The following is a 26047-nucleotide window of genomic DNA, read 5'->3' as shown; positions in this document are numbered from 1 at the left end:
ATATTTTTCATACTGGTGGTAGGAAAACTAAAATGTGTAGGTTAGGATTTCATATACATTTTTAAAACAATTTAAGCTCGCATTTTCTTTCTTTTAGTTTGTTATACCCCTATATAACTTTCTAAGATTACAAATTTTACAAGTTTTTAATACAGCGTGCAATAATGTTGTCGATAATAATTAAAACAGTTCTTAATACAGATATACACAGTCTTGAACCCAGAAATTACCATTCGCCTTTTTTACCCATTACATATTTACTTAATGTATGAAAATTGAAAACTAAAGTTAGATAGATGTAGTGCTATGGCAACACTGTATTTCACCGCTGTATAGGAAATTAATTTATTACATTTTTTTTTTATATTACAATTTTTTTAGACATCTGTCGATTGTAGATTATAGTCCATAGAAAATATTGTTATCGTGTCATTTTATGCCTAATCATCCCTAAAGTGTGTGCTAGTGGATTTTCTAAATTCATACATTGTATGCGGGGTTAAAATATAATTATTTGAACTTATTATAAGCTGGCTTAATTAACTAATCTTTAGATAGGAGGAACACCTATTCATTACAAGGAGATTTAAATATTTTTATTTGTCTGTTAGTTGAAACTTTAACCTAAAATGTATTAGTTGGGTTAGATATGTATAATAAGTATTGGATAATACCATTTAAAAATTCGTCTATAATTATTGTAAAATCAGGGTTCTACTATGCAAGAAAATAAATAGTTCTAACATTTTAAGTACACAAATAATCAAACGCAGTACTTTAAAAAATAACTGGTTTTCCTAAAAAACAATAATATATTTTTATTAGTAGTTTTTGTGGGATTTAAAAATATTTGTTGCTATTTGAAAAAACTAGATCGATCATGTTTTACGTATACAAGTATGGACGTCGTTTTTTAAAGTATAATAACGTTTGAATTTTAAATTTACATCCATCACCGTTTATTTCCTACAAATTTGTAATTATATTATTGTAAAATCAGAGTTCATTGTTTCAAGAAAATAAATAGTTCAAACATTCAAGTACATATAAAACAAAACTAAATTGAGTTTGAGCTTGTGGAAACAAATTTATTAGAACTTGTTGAAGTTAGGTTAGGCCTTTTGGAGCTATATAAACAGCTCGATATTTTATATAGTCATAACTTAACTTTGACATGTTATTAATTGAGTTTTATTTTGAAATATCAAAATTAGTTAAGCCTAAATCATCAGGACGTTATTCATATCTGTTTTTTTCAAACATATGTGTGTATTTGTACATGAGTATAACACATATTTTTTTAGTTTAATATGAAAACATGTTATTATTTGAACAATACACGCGCACGATATTTTCAACTATAAGGTCTTAAAATTACATCTATATAAAAAAAAAATATCATCACCCGTGATGGTGGGAAGAGGGTGAGGTATAAATGTAATTAAAATTTAGGGCTACTGTTGTGAAGTCGTGGCATGATGATGTGGGATCTATAGAGATATAAGGTTTACTGTAGCTATATAACGCATATAATTTGAAAAGTATTTTTTTCATTCACTAGTTAATTACGATAAATGGTACAAACGATACATATTATGTATTTTAGGATTTATAGGAAAATATAAACAATTGTTACTATCCATAACACGTAAGTCGTATCAAGTAACGTAGCTAGAAATTTGTGCACCCCAGATTCAGTATATAGCTATGGAAATCCTTCTAAAAGATAGGCAGTTAAATCTTTTGTTTACACAAAAGCTAACGACAAATTGACTATTACAATTTGAACACAAAAAAAAAAAATGTGTTTCCTAGAAAACAAGTTGTACGTAGGTAACAAAATATTTGTGTAAGTATTGTTATTGGTGTTTATACAAAATTTATATTCGCTATATTTTTAGAAAAATATATTACAAATTGAAACATTATTTTGTAAATTAATTTATAGAATAAGTTTAATACGTTAAAAGAAATATTCTAAAACTATTACTACCAATTAACCTCGACTTAGATTATATTTTTACAATTATTTTTTAATTTTTATAATATTATTACAATGTAATTTGTTTCCCGTCTGAGTAGATTTAGCTACATAAAGAGCTTCTTAGAGTTAAACAAAATTATATGTATTCGATTAGTGCACAACAACTGGTGTAATGTAAACAAATGACGAATGTCTGTTGGTATCATAAAGATTCAACTTTATTATTGCTCTTTGGAAAAAACCAGTTGTTTTCATATTTTGTTTTGTCGTTTGTGTACTTAGGTATTTAAACCAGTTTTTAAACAACATTTTGCTGTAATAACCGATAACACTTTTAAGTTTTACATATATGGGTGTGTGCTATAATTATTGTAACATCAAGGTTATCAATGTTGTATCCTTGATCTATTGTGGTAGAGTAATACTATGATAATGTCTTAGGGAAGATAAAAAAACCTATATGTTTCAATATTTTTCGTTATTGGTGAATAAAACCTAATTAATTCGTATGCAAGATAGGAAGTATTATTTAAATATATATACATATATTCGTGTGTATTTGTATTCCTCCTGAAAAGCCTTATATTCCATCAAATCCAAACAAATCCTAAAGAAGTTTCAATTCAGCTTCGCGTCTCGCAACAGCTATTAGTTTTAAATTACTATTAATAATTTGGCAAACATATTTTTCTATTCTACTCAATATTCATAAAGCTTATTCATTTCCTCAATTTATTTTATGAAATGAAGATAGGAATTAATGTTGAATTTACAAAATATAATTATTGGTAAAGTTAGTAAATATGAATTTAACAGGCAAATTCAAAACTATATGTTTTTCTTTTTAAATTTGGTCAAATGTAATATACATTTTTAAAACATTGAAGGTACATTTCGAGTAAAATAACGAGGGAAATGATACTATGACCAAAATAAAGTTAAGTTAAGTCAACAGGTGTCTTAAAAATGTTTAATATGAAAAAAATGTAATTAATTAATTTCAAATACGGCCGTGAAATAACAGTGTTGCCATTACACTTGATTTATCTTCACTAAAACGTTGTAGTGATGTATAGGCGAAGAAGAAGTGTTTGGTCGATATCAAACTAAAACAAATAAAATGCCGGGCTTAAGACTTTTTTAAAAAAAAAGGTATAGTTTGGCTGTATTAAACTAGGTTTTACAACCAACCTAACCTAACTTTGTGGTTTTTTTATTTGTAACAATAGCACACAACATGTACTTTTTTGGCCAAACATTTTAGCAAAATATGAACAAATACTGTATACACAATTACAATACCTACATAAACAATAAACAATGTACACTCCCTCCACCTACCAAACGAGACAAATATTTTAAAATTTTGTGCGGTACATATCTCTCTATATAATGTAAGCAGCAAACTTTCTGTTGCTTTAGTATAGTATTCTACATCCTTGGTGTTTAGTTATATTAACTACTTGAAAAAATGAATTTGAAAAGCATAATTTGTATTTTAGCCACCATATTTTGTATAATGATGTCGGGTGTAACAGCTCCATATCCAACAGGTATAAAAAACATTTTTAGTATATATATTTTTTTTAGTATCTTCAGCCAACAAAATGATTTCGAACACTGTGGTCGTTTTTACCAGTTTTTTCGACTTATGTATGAAATTTTACCTTTTTAATACCTCATTTTCATTTTTTTAAGTTATATGATTATTAGTAATACATTATATAGCTTTGTTTATTCAGTATCACAATTATTTTACACATATATCTTATACGTGAAACATATACATGGCTATAATAAAACTAATCGCTTTTGGATTAAAATAAAAAAATATAATTTATACACAAGGATAAAAACAAGTAATTATTTTTTCATTATTTCAGGTGACCCGAAAGTTGAACGTAAGTAAATGGATAATATTAGTTTATGTGCTTTACAAATATAATAGCAGTTTTAAAATTATTTTTAATAAAGCTTAAAATGTGTAAAAAATGCTATAATTATTCGCCCTTCTTGTTGGTTTACTTTAATTTTATTCCTAAAATTTATATTTTATTTAGCATTTTAATAACTACATATTTAAGATACTATTTAAGAATATGAATTTTAAAAGCGTAATTCTAATTATTATAACAACCGTGTTATGCATTATCATATCTATGTCTAAAGGTAGGTACATAAAAAACATTTGATATACAAATGTAACAATAATGAAGCTTTGTTAAAATAAAACGCTTTTCCATATGAGTAAAATATTTTTAGTATGACATATTATGATTTTTTTAGAAAAATAAATTCAAAACTTTACTTATACTCATTAGGTTATTTATATTATACAAATCCTTCAATCGATTTTTTTTCACTATTTCAGGTGACCCGGGTCAACCTCCTATACGTAAGTTATTTGATAATATCTGTTTATATGCTTTACAAATAAACTAGCAGTTTTTTATATTGTTTTCAATAAAGCTTAAAATGTGTATAAAATGCTACAAATGTCTTAAATTATCGAAAATAAGAATACGTTTGCCATGTTCATAAACATATTGTATAAGTTTGCATATCCAGTTATAATATTATTTTATGAATATTACATGTAGCTATAATAAAATTAAATGGTTTTGGATCAAAAGAATAATTATATATTTATTAATATATATATAATTTTGACTTGATGTATTAGGGGGAAAAAAAATGTAAGTAATTTGTTTTCGATTTTGCAGCGGATACCCCACCCTCCGGACCAGTAGGAATAATACCACTACCACTACCACCAACACCACCACAAGTACCACAACCACCAACAACATAAAAGCCACTACAACCATGACCAAGACTATAAATGTGTAATTCAATATGCATTTGTATCATTTGTTTTTCAAATAACTGTAAGTTGGTTAATTTTATAAGTCATTGTGCTGTACTTAGTAATATAAAGGAGTCTAACTTAATTTGAACTAAAATTCACGTGCAAGCTAATTTTAAATAAACGATTTTTTCCACAATATTTTAATACAACATTTTTTTTAACTAAAAAATTAATCCCAGATAACAATTCAATTTACAAACAAAACTGCAGTATCCAAGATCCGTGTCAAATCCTGAAAATTCGTATGCTGACCAATATGTGTATATTGTAAAATGTTCATTATTGTTTATCATAATTGTGTTTCAACCTTTTTTTCTAATTACAATGTATTTCAAAAAACATTATATTTGTTACCTGTCGTATAAATGACATTATGTCTATTACATATAAACCTACCTACCAATAAAAATAATATTCACCGAATAAGTAAATTTGTGTTTTATTGTCTAATCAATTCCAACGATTTTTACTTCTACTCTACCTCTTATTTTGAATTTTTTATTATAAAATGTCTACGGAAATGCGGTAAATAGTGTCAATTGTTTAACTTTATAAGTTATAACAAATACAAGTATACCATAAATAATTAATTTTGATTATTTACCATTTATACTCTTTATGCACTTGATTGAACCTTGATAATAATAATAAATCTTAACATTTATTTCAATATTCCTACCATTGCTGAAATGTTCTGTTATATAAATACATTTTAAGAAAAACAGTTTTAAAAGTTTATCATTTATACAAAAGGTTTCGTACAAATTTCAAACAAATCAAAACTATTATCACATTTTTTGGGTTTTTTGTGTTGTATCTGATAATTATTATTAAAATAATTAAGCTTTCTTTATTGGTGACTTTATTATTAAATATCACTTCATTCGTTCCTCAAAAGAAATCGATTGTTTAATTGTTGTGTAGGTTAGGCTGCCTCTCCTTTTTTTCAGACGCTCCATAATAATTCTGAACTTTGTATCCATTTTGTTTTATCATTTACGATTTGTATCGTTTGATAATGTAAACAAATGACAAAAATGTGTTGGCAACACATTTTTTATATTTTCAAGTAAAGAGGACTCTACACTTGCGATTTTTTGGTCAAAAACACCAATTTTACTTTTTCATACAATTTTTAAGGCATCGATCGTGGCATTATATTAAAATTATTTTCAGATATTTCTCTGTAAAATACTGCGGTTTTTAACTTTTTTTAACTGAAATAATTATTAACAAAAACAAATTTCAAAATTGTCCCACGATCGATACCTTAAAAATGAATGATAAAGGCTTCAAATGTTTTTTCAAAACTTAAATCAAAGCATTCTTAGTAACATTACGCTTGAAGTAGAAACACAGGTTTTTCTCTCATGATAGTGCCATATTGTTCCAAAAATATAGCGAATACAAATTTGTTATAAAAACCAATAACAAAACTTACTTTAAAATATTATTTTAGTGAACTTATATTTTCCATGATTAAAGTTACTATAAACATTAAGCAACTACACGTAAACTACACAATTACTCGCAAATAGTTTAATTAGTTGGCTTTAAGCCAAAGGTTTGAAAAATAAGACTGGAGGTACATTAAGAGTAAGACTAAAATCTACGATTATTGTAGGAAATCCAATATAGTGGGGGCACATTTTTAAAACATATTTTTTCTTGTAGCTAACATGCATAGCTTTTGTAGGTAGTACATGCGTTTTATCATGTAAAAGTTGAAAAAGTTATTATATTTATTTTATTGGACTGCACTGGACCGATCTAGCCCAATAAAATAAATATAATAACATTCTTCTACATCGATAAAAGTAAGAATTACAATCTTATTCAAAATGTATATTATTCTACGACTATTCGAATACTCAAATCTTTAAAAATAATATATATATATATATATATAATTATTGAAGTATCAAGATGCTTTCGTGCAAGAAATAAAATAGGTCAAACATATAAATACAAAAACAACTGCAAAACAAAATATATTAAGAAAAACACCTCGTTTTGAATAAAAAAAATAAAAAATAAAACCATACAAATTGTTTTTGTAAAATACGAAGATTCTTATAATATTCACAGTTTGTGATACCTATAGGAACTTACTATTTGTTTACATTACAACAGTCGCTGTAAAATCAACTTGGTTTTGATAAAAAAAAAACAATAATACAATAATGGATTACAATTTACACGATAAATGATTTTACAAAAGCTCCTTGTAATTATAAAACATACTTGATTTAGGAACGCAATACATTGACTGTATGTAAGTATAAAAAAATAGGTACTCGCCACAGTTATTATAACAATAACGTTTTACTATGCATTCAAACACAAGCATCGGAAATAAGTTTGTTACAAAAAAAGGCTCGTTTTTTTCATTCGTTTACACTGCCTCAATCGAAGCAGATAACAATTTACCTTCAACTAAAAAAAACTACTAAAATGTCTTTGTTTAACATGTTATGGATACATGTGAGCTCTAACAACTGACAAATTTTCAACTTAAACGTCCTGAAATTACGGCTTAAAAACCAAAAATATATAAAAAACTTGCCCATCCCCCCCTAGGGGGCTAAAGAAAAGGTTTTAAAAATAAGACTGAAGTTTTAGCTCACCGTAAATTTTAAGTTTAATAGTTTTCGATTTTGAAATGAGAAAGGGGTGAAATGTTTACATTTTTGACCTAACAAAGTTTTTTTCAAGTAAGATCTGATTTCTAAACATTCTACATGAAAAAATCAGATTAGCGGACTAACCGCCAAGAAAAAAAAACCAGTACAGTGGGGTCGGGGCATAGTGGGGATGGGAAGGTCCCAGGTTTACTGGAATTTTTAAATCTGAAAGTGATAAAATCACTTTCGAAAAAACGCTTCGATGCAAATCGGTAGTTAGTATTTTCAAGCCAGTACAGTCCAAACCAAGTACAGTATTAACCATCAAAGTCAGAAAGTTTTAAATTGAGGTTCTGTATTTACAAATAAGCGTCAAAGCGTTTATTTGAAAGTGATTTCATTCAATTTTATCACTTTTATTTATAATAATTCCTGTAGACCTGTGACCTCTCCGTCTCCACGTTGCTTTGATTCCGTCATGCCTATACTCTACTATACTAGTCCTCTCGGATAAAATCACAATGATAGAGGAATCCTATTATACAAGACTGGATAAAAATCCAATTCAAAAACTTTCACGCAAATCTCAATACATCCGATGGCGCACGTTTCTACAACCTGGGAAACAAAATGAAAAATCGGCGTTTAAAACCACGTCTACCGCAAGATCTTCTTCTAAGTAAAGATTGGATCTAAAGTATTTCTCTTACGTACTTAAATTGGGTAAAATAAAAGTATATTTTTATGAATATATATTTTTTATTATAATATATTCGTATATGTATTGTTTCGACAATGTGAACATTTACTATGTAGCTTTTGCTTATCATGTATATTTAAAGTGATTTTTTTTCCTAGTCCTCTTTATTCATATCTACCTCTGCCTGCATGTAATTATATGTCTTAAGTGGTGCGAAATACATTATTTAATAAAGATATTTTAATTAAAAATACAAGTTAAATTTATAAGATATTAACGATTAGACATTTATGGGTTAATATTTTCCCTTATTGGTGAATTTATAAAATAAAACTATTGATAAAGTTACCAAGTATGAATTTAACAGGAAAATTCAACACGTTATGTTATTCCTTTTAAATCAGGTTAATTGTAATACAATTTTGAAACAAATTTTTGAATGATTAAAATATTATTCAGATAAACGATGAATGTAGATTTATTCATACATAGCGACTTGGAAATTTAATTAGTTTTATCCGAGAGGACTAGTACAGTAGAGTATTGGCATAATGTAATCAAAGCAATGAGGAAACGGAGAGGTCACAGGACTACAAGAATTATTATAAATAAAAGTGATAAAATTGAATAAAATCGCTTTCAAATAAACGCTTTGATGCTCATTTGTAAATACAAAACCTTCATTTAAAACTTTCTAACTTTGCTGGTTTATACTGTGCCTGGTTTGGACTGTACTGGCTTGAAAATACTAACTACCGATTTGCATCGAAGCGTTTTTTCGAAAGTGATTTTATCACTTTCAGAAACAAAAATTCCTGTAAACCTGTGACCTCCCCGCCACCACTATGCCCTGACCCAACTAAGCTCCGTCCCCACTATGCCCCGACCCTACTGTACTGGTTTTTTTTTTACCTTAAATACGCTCAAAAAAGTTATATACAGAGCTTTTGAATCGCCAGACACATTTCTTCGAGTAACATATCTCTATAGATCACACATCATCATGCAGTGCCCCCACAACAGTAGCGTCAATTTTTAATAATACTTTTCCCTCAACCTACCCTGCCCATCACGGTTGATGACATTTTTTTTTGATAGATGTAGTTTTAAGATCTTATAGTTGAAAATATCGTGCGCGTGTATTGTTCAAATAATAACATGTTTTCATATTAAACTAAAAAAAAATATGTAGGATACACATGTACAAATACATAGGTTTGAAAAAAAAAACAGATATGTGTAACGTTCTGATGACTAAAGCTTAACTAAATTTGATATCAAAATGTTCTTACTTCTTAGTAAATTTGATTCCACAAGCTCAAAATCAAAGTGTTTAGTTTTGTCTTTTATCTACTAAAATGTTAGAACTATTTATTTTCTTGTATTATAGAACCCTGATTTTACAATAATATAATTACAAAGAATGTACATTTAAAATTCAAACGTTATTATACTTTAAAGTTAATTGTCTACACGTTTATAGAATTAAACCGTATGTTCCCATTTTTAAAAAAACACGTCCATACTTATGTAAAACAAGATCGACCTGGTTTTTCAGATCGCAACTGATATTTTTAAATGCTACAAAAACTACTAATAAAAAACTATTATTTTTTTTTCTCGAAATGAGTTGTTTTTTAAAGTATTGCGTTTTATTATTTGTGTACTTAAATGTTAGACTATTTATTTTCTTGCATAGTAGAACCCTTGATTTTACAATAATTATAGGTGAATTTTTAAATGGTATTATCCAATATTTATAATGCATTACAAACCCAACTTATACATTTTCCTAAGCATATTATATAAACAAAAAATACAAATAAAATCTACCTATCAGATAATATATTATAACTGTCTGCTATAAAATGAAATAAAATGTGATAAAGACACTATCTGGAAAAAGGCTTTTGATGCGTATCAGTAGATGGTATAAATATTAAACATCGTTAACACACGTGCATATAATAACCAAAGAGGAAAACCCCAACTGTAAACCTTGCCTAGTTCCTCTCACAATCAAACACATAATCGATAATTGCAAGGAATACGATTAAAAGCGCAACCGGTATGAAATTCGAAACAAGGTCGAAGAAGCAATAGCTGACAATATTCAGAACAAAAACAAAATAATACAATTTATACAGAACACTAATTTAATAAAAACACTGTAAAAAACATAGTATACATCATTATTGAAAATATCTTAAAATCATGTAAACATATGCAAACGGCTAATGAAGCCAAATCATTAATAATAAAATATAATATATATTTAAATGTCCATGTAATGGATAGGAGGGACTTTTAAATGATTAGTGTATAAAGCCAGCTTACAACGAACTTGAAATAATCATATTTTAACTCCACATGCAATGTATGAATTTAGAAAATTCACTCGCACACAATTTAGGTAGTGAAATGACACAATAACAATATTTTCTATAGAGTATAGATAGTAAAAAATTAAAATGAATGAAATGTTTATATTTGTAAATTTGTTATATCAAACAAATTTAAATAATTTTCTCGATTTCATAGACATTTAAAAAAAAATTTAAAACATAAGAGGAGGAATCAGAAGTAAAAGGATGCAATGGACATACTGATAGGTAACAAAATGTGTTGTTTGGAATAGATTGTTATTAGAAAAATCTGAAGGTTGAAAAACAATTATGATAAACAAAGATGTACATTTTATAATATACATCCAAATATACACAAATTAGTAAGCACATTCATAACTTTTAGATGGATTTCTAGAACTGTATAATGGATCTGAGTCCTACAATGTTCCGGCTACGTTTAGATAATTATTTTCATTTGCACGTATTACTCTACCGCACTCCCTCTCCCATCCTATCCTTTAACCCATATCCAATATACATTAGGATTCCTATTTCATCTTATAACATACAATAATTATATATTATCTGATAAATAGATTTGTTTGTATTTTTGTTTTGTTTATTATTTCAAGATGTCCAAGAAAATGTGTCAATTGGCTTCGTTATTCATAATATGTATTAGCTTAACCAGGTCGATCTTTAAAACGTAAGAAACCTATAGTTCTTTGTCATTAATTTAAATGGCTACAGATTTTGTGAAAAACCACATGTTTTCGATAGGAATAAATTTAAACTATACCAATTGTTAAAAAATACTGTATATTCTAATGTAAGAAAAAATATCGTTGGCTTTTGAGTAAATATAAGATTAAAAAAAAAATTAAAACGCAGGTTAATTGTATAAAATATTAATTATTAGTTGTATAGAGGCACTGCGTGTAGTTAGGTATATGACTGAAGTGGTAAATTAGCATAAATATATTAGTATGTGATTTCATATATATTTATTATATATATATATATATATATATATCTTATATATCTTATGATACCAACAGACAACAGACATATATCATTTGTTTACATTGCAACAGTCGTTGTGAAATAGTGGAGTACATAAAATTATAATTAAACTCTTATAAGCTCTTTATGTAGCTAAATTTATCCAGGGGCAAACAATATTGATATGTAATAATATTAAGCTAATTTAAAATAAATGTCAATATATAAACTTAGTTACTGTTATGAATTTGTGGGCAAAAAAATAGTAAAATTACATATCATTTTTATTAAACAACTACCTAATATATTAAAGATTTAATAATTCAACCATAAAATAAGTATCCTTATAAACAACAAATATTTTATTTTCTGCTACAACTACATTTAATTATTATTTATTCTTAAAAAAACGTGTATTTAGTTAATTCATAGTTTACTTTTTGTAAAACAACATATAATTATACAAGTTGTTTAAAAAGTAAAGAAGCACTTGACATTTGAAGCTGCTATTTGATTTTTTTTAAAAAAATTATCTTTTGACTTCAAAATGAAACTAAGTAGTACGTAGTAAAGTAGTTTCACATCTTAATGTAAAAGTAATTAAAAATTACAATATTATGAACAGAAGTTTTGTGTTTGTGCTGCATATTTAAAAGAGCCCCAAAACCCACAAAACTATTATCCTGTTATAACTGATCCTGGGTCGTGCATATTATATTGAATATAGCAAGAAGATTTTAACTATTTCATTATTCAATGCTGTTAGTTATTTTCCAACGAAATTGCTGAACTAGCTTCCAATCCATAGACATAGTAGGATACTGAATACGTGTCATTGTGTAATGTTATTGATATTAATTTTCATAATAAAAATACAAGGGTTATAAATCAGAAGTTGACAATTTTTTCGAAACAAACTTATAATTTTAAGCTCAAGTCAATAACACCTAGTATATTTTTTTTAGCTGCTTCAGAAGTATTACATTTTTAGATATTTGTACAACGTCAAAAAAATGTAGGGATGTAAACAACACGGATTTTTGTTACTTATGTATTCAAAAAAAATATCTCTATGGCGTTTTAGTATATGAGTACATACAAAAACAAAAAAACACAATTCGATAATATTGGGAATACATAACACATAATACATAATATTGGGAACAAAAAAACAGCTTATTGAGGCGCAGTAAAGGTGCAAACTATTGCGAAGAAAATGTTTATTAAAATTATTAGACCTTTCAAGGTGGTAGACTTAATTACTTCCTTTGCGACAGGAAAGATACTTAAGTTTTTATACATTAAGTTTTAAAAATGTGCCAAATAAATATAATGGATAAAAATAGTTAATGGAATTTTCTGGGCTCAAGACAGATATATGAGACAAATTTAAATATTTTGAGTTTGAGCTTGTAAAAACAAATTTATTAAGAACAAGTTGAAGTTAACTTAGGTTTTTTGGGTCTACATAAACTTTTTCGGTCCAGGAACAATATAACTTTAAATAGACATAACGTAACTTTGGTATGTTATTAATTGAGTTTTATTTGGCAATATCAAAATTAGTTGAGCCTTAGTCATCAGAACGTTACACATATCTGTTTTTTTCAATGCGGTGTACTTGTACATGGGTAACATACATATGTTTCTAGTTTAATACGAAAACACGTCATTATTTGAACAATACACGTGCAAGATATTTTTCTGCTAATGTACTAAAACTTAAAATGTTCTTAGACTAAAAGGACTATTGCCCTTCGGAATTTTAAATCTCAATTCACCCCAAACTTGTTCCATCAATACGCCGAATTTGAAATTTTATAAAGATTTGAATTCCTGACGAGTCTCTTACCGACCGATCTCTCCATTTTATAGTGACTTTTATTTACAACTAACAAAAACTGCATGCATTTTTGTAACCGTTTATAAGCTAATAATTTGTAAAAATAAGAAGCTCTACAAAAAGACTATAGTAATAATTAAAGATAATTTTTTTGAAACAACAAAAACCTATCCGAATAACTAAACAAACAATTTGGATAAACGTCTCCTGGTAGTTTAGCTTCGAGAAGAGGAAAATTTGGCATTTGAAATACAATTTTAGATTAGATTTTATTTGTAATTTTTGTTTATTCAAGATCCTTGAGATAGAGGATGTAGCTAATAAGGAAGTCTTCTATTAACTGTTGAAAATGTTTATGGAGCCCTTTGTTTAAGTTTAAATGTTTTTCTTTATTTAGTTTGTATTTCTCGATTTTAATGAGTGCTTATAGTACTTATAGTGGTAACTTTTCCACTTTTAACATAGTATAATACTTTTGGAGAACTTTTAACTTAATATTATACATTAGCAGGCATAAAATAAATTTCTATTAGTTGTCTCATAAGGTAATCTTAATGAGAAAACGAATATAAAATTGTAATAATTTTCCAGTTTTTTGGTTATCTTCAGAATTTTATTGGTCGTCAAAGAATACCAGTTGTAATATTTCCTTAGAATATTAACACTTTGTACGGCTTATTAATAAATCTTTTGATTATGAAAAATGATAAAATAAAAATTAAAAAACTTAAAACTTCCATTTAAATTAAACGAGTCAAAATTTTTATTTTCATTGAACAAAAAAATAATATAGGTACTTATTATTTTATTAATATAAATACTTATATATTTAATAGTTTCAACATAAGGCTGCATGTAATTTTGTTATATGTAAAGCATATCAGATCAGATATCTTAGCTGAGTGGTACTTTATTGGGCCAAAAGTTCTGGGTTGAACTATTATATAAAACTAATTAGGTATCTAGCATAAATATAATGGAAAAAATAATATTAAAATACTCTAGTTCAATATTATTTGTGTTTGAAGTACATCTTAACACTGATATATATATTTAATAGATCTGATAGATATATTTTTTGTTTATTCAAGTTTTTTAGGAAAATGTATTGGTTGGGTATTATAACTAATAAGTCTTGGATAATTAAATTAAAGATTTCATCTATAATTATTGTAAAATCAGGGTTCTATATTGCAAGAAAATAAATAGTTCAAACATTTTAAGTACGCAAATAATTAACGGAATACTTTCAAAAACAAGTTGTTTTCGAAAAAAACGATAGTAGTTTTTTTAATGTATAATGTTAAAACTTGAAAATGTATGATATCTTCAGTTCTTGGTCGTTAATTTCCATAACAACAGATGTTGTGAAAAACAACTTGTTTTCGATAAGAAAAATATAAAACTATTCAAATAGTTATAAAATACTGTATATTATAATGTAAGAAAATAAATCTATAGCTTTTGTGTAAACATAAGATAGAAATCAAATTTAAAATGTAAGTTGAATGCACAAAATATTAATGATTAAATATATAAAGGCACTATAGTTGTATGACTTAAGGTGTAAAGTAGCATGGGTACATTGTATTAGTATGTTTTTTTTGTTAATATTATATCTATATAAAAATAATTTTAATGAAAACTGGGTTTCGTTAAAAATCAAATGTATATTTTTTTTGTAAAATATAATATTGTTAAACGTATTAAACTTTAAAGATTTTTCATTTTTTTACATTGCTACAGTAATTTCAGGAAATTGGTTCAAACACTTAAATACACAAACGACAAAACCAAATATGAAAACAACTGATTTTTGCAAAAAAACAAACGCAAAAATTTATAGTCAGTCTTTAGGTGTGAAAAATCCAACGGCACAAAAAACATATATATTTGTATAAACCAAGTTTGACGCAACCCTTAAATCAATATAAGATTCTAAAACAATAAGAAAATGTATAGAACTAGTTTCGTTGTATTAAACTAGATTTTTGAACCAAAAACAATTGTGTGTTGTTTACACGTTTTATTCGTAACAATAGTACATGGAATGTACTTTATTCGGCCAAACATGTTTAACAAACAATGAACTCATACACAATAGCAATACATAAACCATTTAAATATTTACACTCCCTTCGCCTACAAAATAAGACAAACATTTTAGAATTTTGTGCAGCACATATCGTGTATTTGTACATGAGTATCCTACAATATTTTTAGCTTAATATTAAAACATGTTATTATTTGAACAATACACGCGCACGATATTTTCAACTATAAGGTCTTAAACTAAAATGTCATCACCCGTGATGGGGAGGGTAGGATGAGGAAAAAGTATTATTACTCATGTTATTCGATGCAAAACTTAAATAAATAAGATGCTAAAACAAAAAAAAAAGCATAATTCTGCTAAACGTATTTAACAAACAATGAACTCATGCGCAATAACAATACATAAATAATTACAAATTGTTCACTCCCTTCGCCTACAAAATAAGACAAACATATCTCTCTATATAATGTAAGCATCAAACGTACGGTTGCTCTAGTAAAGTATTCTAGATTCTTGGTGTTTAATTAAAATAACTACTTCACAAAAATGAATTTAAAAAGTATTATTTATATTGTAGCCACCATATTATTAATAATGATGTCGGGTGTATCAGCTCCAGCTCCAATAGGTAAAAAAAACATTTTTAGAATATAATTTTTTATATTTTTTTGCATATAGTATCTTCAGCCAACAAAATTATTTCGAATTCTGTGGTCGTTTTTACCAGTTTTTTCGACTTGTTTATGAAATTTTATCGCATAATTTACCTTTTTATACCTCATTTAAATTTTTTTTTTAGAGTTTTTATGGAGTTTCCAATTTGAAACTATGTACACACTATGTAAAATTTCCTCAGCTTTCTGTTTAAAATAGTAGAAACATTTTTAGATAATAATCAATTTTAATGACTTTCTGTTACGCGAAAAAAAAATTAATATTTTTTTCAGAAAGCTGATATAATTTTACGTAAATATCTGATTTGTAATAACTTAATTTTGATATACGAAGATACTATAAATAATAATCAAAAAAAAAAAATTATTTCCTTCTATGTAATGCATTGGGATAAATTAAATATTTAAGCAATTTTTTTCGATATTTCAGCTCCTGACACGAAGGACCATGTTCCCCGTAAGTTTTTTAAACTGCTATAGCTTATATAAATTTCAAAAATGAAAATGATTATCCATTTTTATTATTCGTTATTCAAATGACTGTAAGTTGGATAATAATATTAGTTTTTGTGTGCTTTACAAAGATACTAGTAGTTTTACAATTTATTTTCAAAAAGCTAAAAATAAGTATAAATTGTTATTAAACATTGTTGATAAATTAATGAAGATTATTATATCCATAAACGTATTATTATAAAAAATTGTATGTATAGTAGAAAAATTGTTTCAAAAATGCAGTTTTTGAAAATACAACTTTTCAAATAAATAACTAAATTTTAATGACTTTTTGTCACGCAAAAAATTAATAAGCATTTTTTGCCAGATTAATATTTATTTTTTGAATGTAGAAAAATATCTACCTAAAAATCCTTTCAAAACGAATAAATATTAAAACAACTGTGTACTAGCCCTATAACAATGAGCCACATGATGCATTGGGATAAATCAAATGTTTAGTAATTTTTTTCGATATTTCAGCTCTTGTTGATGTTGGAAACACTTTACCCAGTAAGTTTTTGAGACTGCTATAACTTATATAAATTTCAAAAGGGACGTAAGTTTGTTGAATGTATGTTTATTATGTCAATAAACATATTATTTTATAAAACGGTATGTCTAATTGAAAAATTAATTGAAAAATATAATTTGTAAAAATACAACTTTTTAGACAATAAACACAATTTTAATGACTTTCTGTTACGCGAAAAAAAATTAATATTTTTTCAGAAAGCTGATATTATTTTACATACATATTATATTTATTATATAACCTTCAGATTTGTATGAAAATTTATATCAGTTAGATCCTGCAAGAAAGCAAAAAAATATTTATTTTATGAATGTAGAAAAATACCTATGAAAACAATCCATTTAAAACGAAACACATGATTCATTGGAATAAATTAGATATTTAAGTAATTTTTTTCGATATTTCAGCTATTCCAAATCCAGTTGCGCCCCTTGTCCCTGAAAGTAAGTCTTTTTTGAGACTGCTATAACTTATATAAATTTCAAAAGTAAAATTAAATACACTATAAATAATAATCCAAAAAAAAACATTATTTCCATTTATATAATGCATTGGGATAAATTAAAAATATTTAAGCAATTTTTTTCGATATTTCAGCTCTTGACACGAAGGACCATGTTCCCCGTAAGTTTTTTAAACTGCTATAGCTTATATAAATTTCAAAAGTGAAAATGTTTATCCATTTTTATTATTTGTTTTTCAAATGATCGTAAGTTGGAAGAAAATATCAGTTTTTGTGCTTTGCAATAATACTAGGAGTTTTTTAAATATTTTCAAAAAGCTGAAAAATTGTATAAAATATTAAAAAAAAGTGTCAGAAAAAAACTAAAAACACATTAACGACCAAGACCAAAATAATGTACTTTATACATTTATATAGAAGCCTAATTTAATTTGAATTCAAAACCATGTGTAAGCTATAAATAAACCATGTTTTTACACAATATTTGTTTTTTTAGCTAAATAACGGTAGTTCAATTTACCAACAAAGCTGCAGTATCCAAGATCAGTTTCACATTTTGAAAATACATATGCTTATTAATACATTTTTTTTGTAAAATCATCATCTTTATTTATCATAATTATTATGTTTCAACCTTTAGATTTTTCAAATAACAATGTATTCTAAAAACATATTCTGTTTTCTATCATATAAATTATATCATGTCTTATACCATATATTAATAAAAACAATATTCGTCGAATAAGTATATTTGTATTTATTACCTTGTCTAATTTAACTATATGTTTTTACTATAATTAGTACAATTGTCGATAGTAATATAATAAAAATATTATAATTGCTTAACTTTTTAAATTATAACAAATATAAATATACAATACATTTTGATTATTTACTATCTATAATCTTTATGCTCTTGATTTAACCTGGAACCTTTTTAATACTTGAACAAGTATAATTTTCGATAGTAATAAAATATAAATATTATCTACAAAAAGTTTAGTCATGTTTTCTTGTAACGCTATTGCGGTGTATAATAATATAGGAGTAAACAACATTTATAATAACCTACATATGTTAAGGTATTTTTTAGTATGTATGTTTTTTAAAAGTATTATTATCATGTACTAAGTTCAGGAACAAATAATAACTACCTACAAAAGCTATGCATATTGTTAGCTACAAAAAAAAATATGTATTAAAAACATACTCCTATTATACAGTGTGATTTTTTTATCATAAGCCGCTCAATATCTCAGTTTTTCACAATTTTTTTTGTTTTTATCCTCCTCCCAACTTAGATTTTTTTAAAGGAATTTTTGAATCTTAAATGGTAACGTATATATTTCATTAAATTTTTAAACTGAGAATTATGTACTAAAAATGTTGACTGGTTGATAACCAGTTTTGGATTATTATTTTTAAAGTTATAAGAGTTTAAAAGTTATTACAGGAGGGGAAGTGCAGTGTAGTACTATTCCACCTACCCTAAACTTGAAACTTCAATAACTTCAAAAATAGTTATCCAAATTTATTTGTCGACTAGTCAACATTTTTAGTAGAATATTCTTTATTTAAAAAACTTAAAACGTTTCCATTTAATTTTCAAAAAATGCTTTTAAAAAAACTAGTTTGGGGGGTCAGGTAGAAACATAATAGTTTGTGGAAAATCGAGATCACATTATATAAAAACACTATGAATAAAAAAAGATCCAAGTAGGTATTAATTAAACTCAGTGAGATATTGACTGGCCCAAGATAAAAAAAATCACCCTGTAAATAATATGACCATTACATGCTTTTACTTCTGATTCATCCTTTTAATTTTTTTTATTTTAAAATGTCTATTGGTATATTGTTATATATGAAACAACTATTTAAATTCATTTTATATAATACATTTACAAGTATAAACATTTAGTGAATTTTGATTATTAACTATCTATACTCCATAGAAAATATTGTTATTGTGTCATTTCATGCCTAATCACTTAACGTGTGTGCGAGTAGATTTTCTAAATTCATACATTGTACGCGGATTGAAGGTATGATTATTTGAAGTTCGTTGTAAGCTGGCTTTATACACTAATCTTTTAACAGTCCCTCCTATGCATTACATGGAGATTTAAATATTTTAAAATCAACAATAAGAAATGTATACATGGCTTTGTGCAGTTAAATTCTATTATATGGTATAACTTGTTGGGGTGGCACAAATAGAACAGAAATTGCTTCAATACACGCTGCCTAAAAATATTTTTAAAAAGGTATCGTACTCCTTTCCGTTAACACATCCTTCAGCGGAATTATTTAATTGTACAAATACATTATCTGTTTATAAGTTATATATTAGACAAGTTTTAATAAAATCTATACAGTGGCATAGATTAAACGATAAAGAACGTCTAGACAGGAGAACAGAAAAATTTACAAAAACACCATTTGCATCCCTTTCTAGCTCACTTTTCATAATTATAATAATATTTTGCTAAAAATCTGTAAAATTTGATACTTTTTCAAACAAGCAATCGATCTTGAGCCACACCGTAAATGGCGAAATAAATACCTGCAAATGTATTGTACATGAAAAGATTCATGATATTTAGTTAAAACTATTAATGCTATAAGTGTTAATTTTTTTAAAATGTATAGCGTGCCGCAATCCGGAATATGTCTGTAATAGGCAGATACCACCTCGACATAGAAATTAAATTATGAGTTGGTTATTATTCGCCATTAGTTGTATTATTTATGTGGGAAAATGAAAGAAAAAAAACCTTTTCAGTTGCACATCTAGCATGATCGTAGAAAATACATGTATTATCAAGAGAGGGCGGCTAAAAAAAATTCTGGGGCAGGCTATAGCCCCTTTGGCAGTGTTGGACAAAATTGTTATATAAATAAATAGCGGCTCTTGTATCATTACAATGATTTATTGAGTCGTGTTTTTCGATTAGAAGGCTATCTGCTAAATAACAAGGCAAATTTCGAGAGGCAGAGGCCTCTCAGTCTAAGACCTCAGTACAATCTAAGTTGTAACACACGAGCAGAATAATATTGTACACTTGCGTTGTTCAAATAATAACATGTTTTCGTGTTATTAACTAAAAATATATGAAGGTTACCCGTGTACGAATTTTATCGGTTTGAAGAAAACAACAGGTAGTATGTAACCAGGACAAATTTTATAAAAGCGATACCGAATCATCCGATTTAATATACTATACATAGTATTATGCTTCTTGATGGGGTACTGTCATATAAACTTGTTTTTACTTAACACCAAAAATTATATTTCAACCCCCAGAACACAGATGTGTATAATATTCTGATAGCTAAGGCTTGACTACTTTTGTTCTTGTAAAATAAAACTCAATTAAATACATGACAAAGTTAAGTTACGCTCATATAATCAGGAACGGACAGTTTAAAACGCCTCGAAAGGCATATCTTACAACTTCGACATGTTTTCAATAATTTTTTTTTTACTTTGAGAAACAGACGGGAACCCATCCTGATTTTGGAGTATTTATATCTTTACAATAAGATTTCAAATTGTGGCTATTCCCTTCCCGAAACTAACGATATTCACTTACTACTACTACTACTACTACTACTACTACTACTACTACTACTACTACTACTACTACTACTACTACTACTACTACTACTACTACTACTACTACTACTACTACTACTACTACTACTACTACTACTACTACTACTACTACTACTACTACTACTACTACTACTTACAACTACTTGGACTGTACTGGTTTGAATCTACTGTCCATCTATTAAATACCACTGTGAACTATCAAAAAAACTAAGTTGTGGGGGGGGGGGGGGGGGGTAAAAAACAGTTTTTTTTGGAAAATTGAGATCACATTATATAAAAAACAATATGTAAAAAAAAAATTTAATTTCTTATTAAACCCTATGAGATATTGAGTGGTTCATCATAATGATATCATACTGTAATTATGTGTGTGTGTGTAAAAAAAAAGGTAAAACATCCATAATTCCCCAGAAAAATTAAAATCTCCAAAAAAAGGAAAAATCCCCAAACTTGGCAACACAGTAATTCTAAGAGTGGTTTACCCTATGGGAACGATGGAAGGAACTAGTTCATTTCTTCAAGCTTGGAACGGGAAAGGACTAGTTTCTTTTTCGAAGGAAATTTTCAAGCACTGATACAGTGCAACCACATCTTAGAATAAGACAGTCTCGCATTCACTACTACTACTACTACTACTACTACTACTACTACTACTACTACTACTACTACTACTACTACTACTACTACTACTACTACTACTACTACTACTACTACTACTACTACTACTACTACTACTACTACTACTACTACTACTACTACTACTACTACTACTACTACTACTACTACTACTACTACTACTACTACTACTACTACTACTACTACTACTACTACTACTACTACTACTACTACTTACAACTACTTGGACTGTACTGGTTTGAATCTACTGTCCATCTATTAAATACCACTGTGAACTATCAAAAAAACTAAGTTGTGGGGGGGGGGGGGGGGGTAAAAACAGTTTTTTTTGGAAAATTGAGATCACATTATATAAAAACAATATGTAAAAAAAAAATTTAATTTCTTATTAAACCCTATGAGATATTGAGTGGTTCATCATAATGATATCATACTGTAATTATGTGTGTGTGTGTAAAAAAAAAGGTAAAACATCCATAATTCCCCAGAAAAATTAAAATCTCCAAAAAAAGGAAAAATCCCCAAACTTGGCAACACAGTAATTCTAAGAGTGGTTTACCCTATGGGAACGATGGAAGGAACTAGTTCATTTCTTCAAGCTTGGAACGGGAAAGGACTAGTTTCTTTTTCGAAGGAAATTTTCAAGCACTGATACAGTGCAACCACATCTTAGAATAAGACAGTCTCGCATTCACTTGAAGAACTGTAAAAAGCCATAAACCTAACTTTTCGGTTGAAAAGTGTTCAGAAATATTTGAAAATGTCTAATGCTTTTAAGTACATAAGTTGTTAGCTTCACATGCGTCGTTAAAGAACCCTATATCCTAATATCTCAGTTTTAAACTTCGAATAGACTTTTCACAAAACTATAAATTTTTAGCCGTGGCGGTCATGTTCTAAGGGTGCGTTAAGTACTAACAGCATGTATTTTGAATAATTATAATTTCTAAAATAAGAGTAGGTGATCAGATTATGATTCGTTAGTGTCATTTTTATATTATCTACATAATGTACCACAATTATTAGCATGTGACTGCAGAGAAGTGGAACAGTCTATGAACCACATTGTGGGTATGCCCAAGAGTCTATTTGAACAAGGGATTATAGGAAATCACCGGGTTACCAAAGAGGCAATAGAATGCTTAAGTGAGCTTGACTTGGACTTATAAATGACTAATATTATTTTATTATACGTTGATTTATTTTACACTAAAAACAATGTATGTAAAATGATTATGATCTGTTTTATTATTTGTTACAGTTTGAAATGTAATAGTGTATTATGTGTTTGTTGTTCATGCCATGCGAAATAAATAAATAATAATTCCTGTAGCCCTGTGGGGAGGGCTACAGGAATTATTATTCCTCCCCACTATGCCACGACCTAACTGTACTGGCTTTGTTTTTTTGGAAAAAAATTTAACGAGTAGACCGATTATTTTCTGACGTGTACGGATTTCTTTCTAAACCAGAGGCCCAAATTTGGATTTCCTAACTATAATGTGTAAGGTTTTATTTTATGCTCTGAATTTTCGTTGTATGAAATGGGCTAGCGTGTTACAAAAAAAACGATAAAGCGCGTAAACAACGACGGTTAGTAATATTTGGTTTGGGCTTATTTACCTTAAATTCGTAATGGTATGCAAAAACATTGAGTAATACACTTGGAAAATCGTCATGGTGGTAGATTTGCACAAATTGTTCGTACTATTAAATGCGTTAGTATGTAAAAGACCCTAAGTTTTATTATGTTAAACATATTCGATATAGACACAAATGTGTTGTATACCTTTAGGCAGAAGATACAGAAATGAGAAAATGATTTTTTTTGTATCTAGACCAAATTTTACGAGTAGAACGATTATTTTTTTCGACGTGTAGAGAATTCTTTAACCAGAGGCCCAAATTTAGGTTTCCAAATGATAATGTGTTAGATTTTATTTAATTCATTGAACTTTTGTTGTATGAAATACTCAGATTTTTTGTACTCTTTAATGTATTAGATATAAAAGATGTTAAAGTTATTGTGTGCAAAAACACAATACATTTTTATTTTTCATTGTTTTTAGTGTCTTATTTTTTTAGTTTCGTGTCAATAAGAATAACAAAACATGAGTAATTTACCTCAAAAAACACTTCTCTAAATAAATACACACCCACATTATACTCCATTTAGGTTATGTTATCTCTAACATCAAATCTCTACAAAACCATTAAGATGAATGATCTATTAGAAATATAAACTATGAACCCCTAACCCAAACTTGCACAGTCATTTAATTATGGTAGAACAATTAGGAATGAACTTAAAAGAAAAAATAAATAGAATAGATTAGATAAAAAAAAAAACAACTTTATGAATTCGGTAATTATTTATTATATTGGTAGTCATGTCATAAAACAGAAATAAACATGTAATATTATGAACTAACAAAAAAATGTATAATGTGGAATATGTTATTAAAAAAATCCACCGACGGTTCTTTCCCCGTCAGCTTAATGTATAATATTTTACAATGTTCAGATGTTCTAATGAATATAAAGGTATTAATAAGATAAATAATAATTTATTATGTAATGAACATAATACAGATGGCACTGTTTTTTTCAGAACATTATGTTACATTATAGGTGGAGTTTGCGGATGTCTACGTCTTATTAGTTGCTTGAGGAATTGGACATTATCTGTCCTGCATCCCATTTGGGCATAATTTTTATCCGTTAAGATGCATGAACAGTCAATGTCAACTTTTTTTATGTATGATGCTGGAGATTGTGTACTATGGTATAATGCTAGCAAACGACACTTGAGTAATAAAGAGGCACCATCATCTCTATCCTGCTATACTATTACAATATCCATGAAATCTAAATTCTGTAACAAACAAATCAATCATCAAATCATCAATTATCTTATATCACATAATATACGTTCAAAAGCACTTGTTTTCTTAAAAAGCCATATTGCTCGTTTTATGTAAAAACTTAAGCTGTATAATACCAACATGTATTTGTCATTGTTTACATTGCAACAGTCATTGTCTAAATTATGGTATTTTATGTACGGAAACGTATCCTTGGGTTTTGTACACATAAATAATAGTGTATTCAAAATTAAAATTCAATTATATTTAAAATATTAGAGACACGGGCCCTCATGGGATCTAAACCTTGATCTATTATGATAGCGTAAAATTGTGATAATATTTTAGGGAAGATCAAAACCCATATATTCTGAATTATGTTATTATGGTTTTATACTTGGTTTTGTATCAATATTCATAAATCAATTAAAAATTAGAAAAAAAAACCGTTATTTTTTTATATTTTTCCTTAATGGTGAATTTATAAAATATTATATTGATGCAGTAATTAGTAAGTATGATTTTAACAGGCAAATCCAACACGATATTTTATTCCTTTTAATTAGGTCAATTGTATTATACATTTTTAAACCATATTTTTTCTTGTAGCTAACATGTAAAGTTTTTGTAGGTTGTACAAATGTGCGTTTTATTGCGTTTTTTTGGTTCATTATTTGTTCTTGAACTGAGTAGATGATAATAATACTTCAACAAAACATACCTTAACATACGTAGGCTATTGTAAATTATGTCAACTTCTATATTAATACATACCACAATAGAGTTACAAGAAAAACACGACTAAACTTCTTGTAGATAATATATATTGTATTGTATTATTACCGAAAACAAGTTGTTTTTTTAAACGTATTCTGTGTTGTAAACAAAATAAAAATACTTAATACATTTTGCATGTGAGTTGTAAAATTAAACAACCATTTAAAATCAATAGATCTTGGAACGAGGGAAGGGTGATAGTCACTCTCTGTCATGGTCAAAATTATAACCTATCTCTTAAAAGGATTTTAATTACTACATACTGGGTCTATAGACCACACATTTCTGACTACGTTACTTGATACGACTTATGTGTTATGGATAGTAACAATTGTTTATATTTTATGCAACAATACGTCCTATAATAAATATGTATCGTCTGTTCCATTTATCAAAATCAACTAGTAAATGACTACCTTAAAGTCTAATTTTTTGACCTTAAGTTTCTATATACGCACAAAAAAGTTATACACAGAGCTTTTGAATCGCCAGACAAAATTTTTTGAGTAACATGTCTCAATAGATCACACATTATAATGTAATTATATAACTTTTTAG

At 27.2% G+C, this 26047-nt stretch overlaps 1 protein-coding gene and 1 long non-coding RNA gene across 4 annotated transcripts in view; both read left to right on the top strand.

The window, feature by feature from the left end:
- Positions 1–26047, top strand: part of LOC126833333 (uncharacterized) — a 57023-nt gene that overhangs the window by 9948 nt on the left and 21028 nt on the right. Inside the window, exons 5-9 of one of the 3 annotated variants that reach the window (XM_050564599.1) lie at positions 16531–16557; positions 17079–17108; positions 17538–17573; positions 17728–17754; positions 18090–18338. In XM_050564599.1, coding sequence (XP_050420556.1) covers positions 16531–16557; positions 17079–17108; positions 17538–17573; positions 17728–17754; positions 18090–18097 — 128 coding nt within the window. In that variant the 3' untranslated portion in view covers positions 18098–18338. Of the gene's footprint in view, positions 1–16530; positions 16558–17078; positions 17109–17537; positions 17574–17727; positions 17755–18089; positions 18339–26047 lie in introns of those variants that run through there. The other 2 variants (XM_050564600.1, XM_050564602.1) reach the window with 2 other exon arrangements.
- Positions 3396–5267, top strand: LOC126833335 (uncharacterized). The gene is made up of 5 exons (XR_007684935.1): positions 3396–3537; positions 3868–3885; positions 4356–4379; positions 4708–4872; positions 5033–5267. It is a non-coding gene; the product is annotated as an uncharacterized LOC126833335 (long non-coding RNA).

This window comes from Adelges cooleyi, unplaced genomic scaffold (assembly GCF_023614345.1).
Source record: "Adelges cooleyi isolate 19-005CV unplaced genomic scaffold, UGA_ACOO_1.1 ACOO_flye_CR_arks_rails_tigmint_CR_PRNA_2, whole genome shotgun sequence".
In the NCBI taxonomy this organism is placed as follows: Eukaryota; Metazoa; Arthropoda; class Insecta; order Hemiptera; family Adelgidae; genus Adelges; species Adelges cooleyi.
This window is presented reverse-complemented; position numbering and strand designations above follow the sequence as displayed.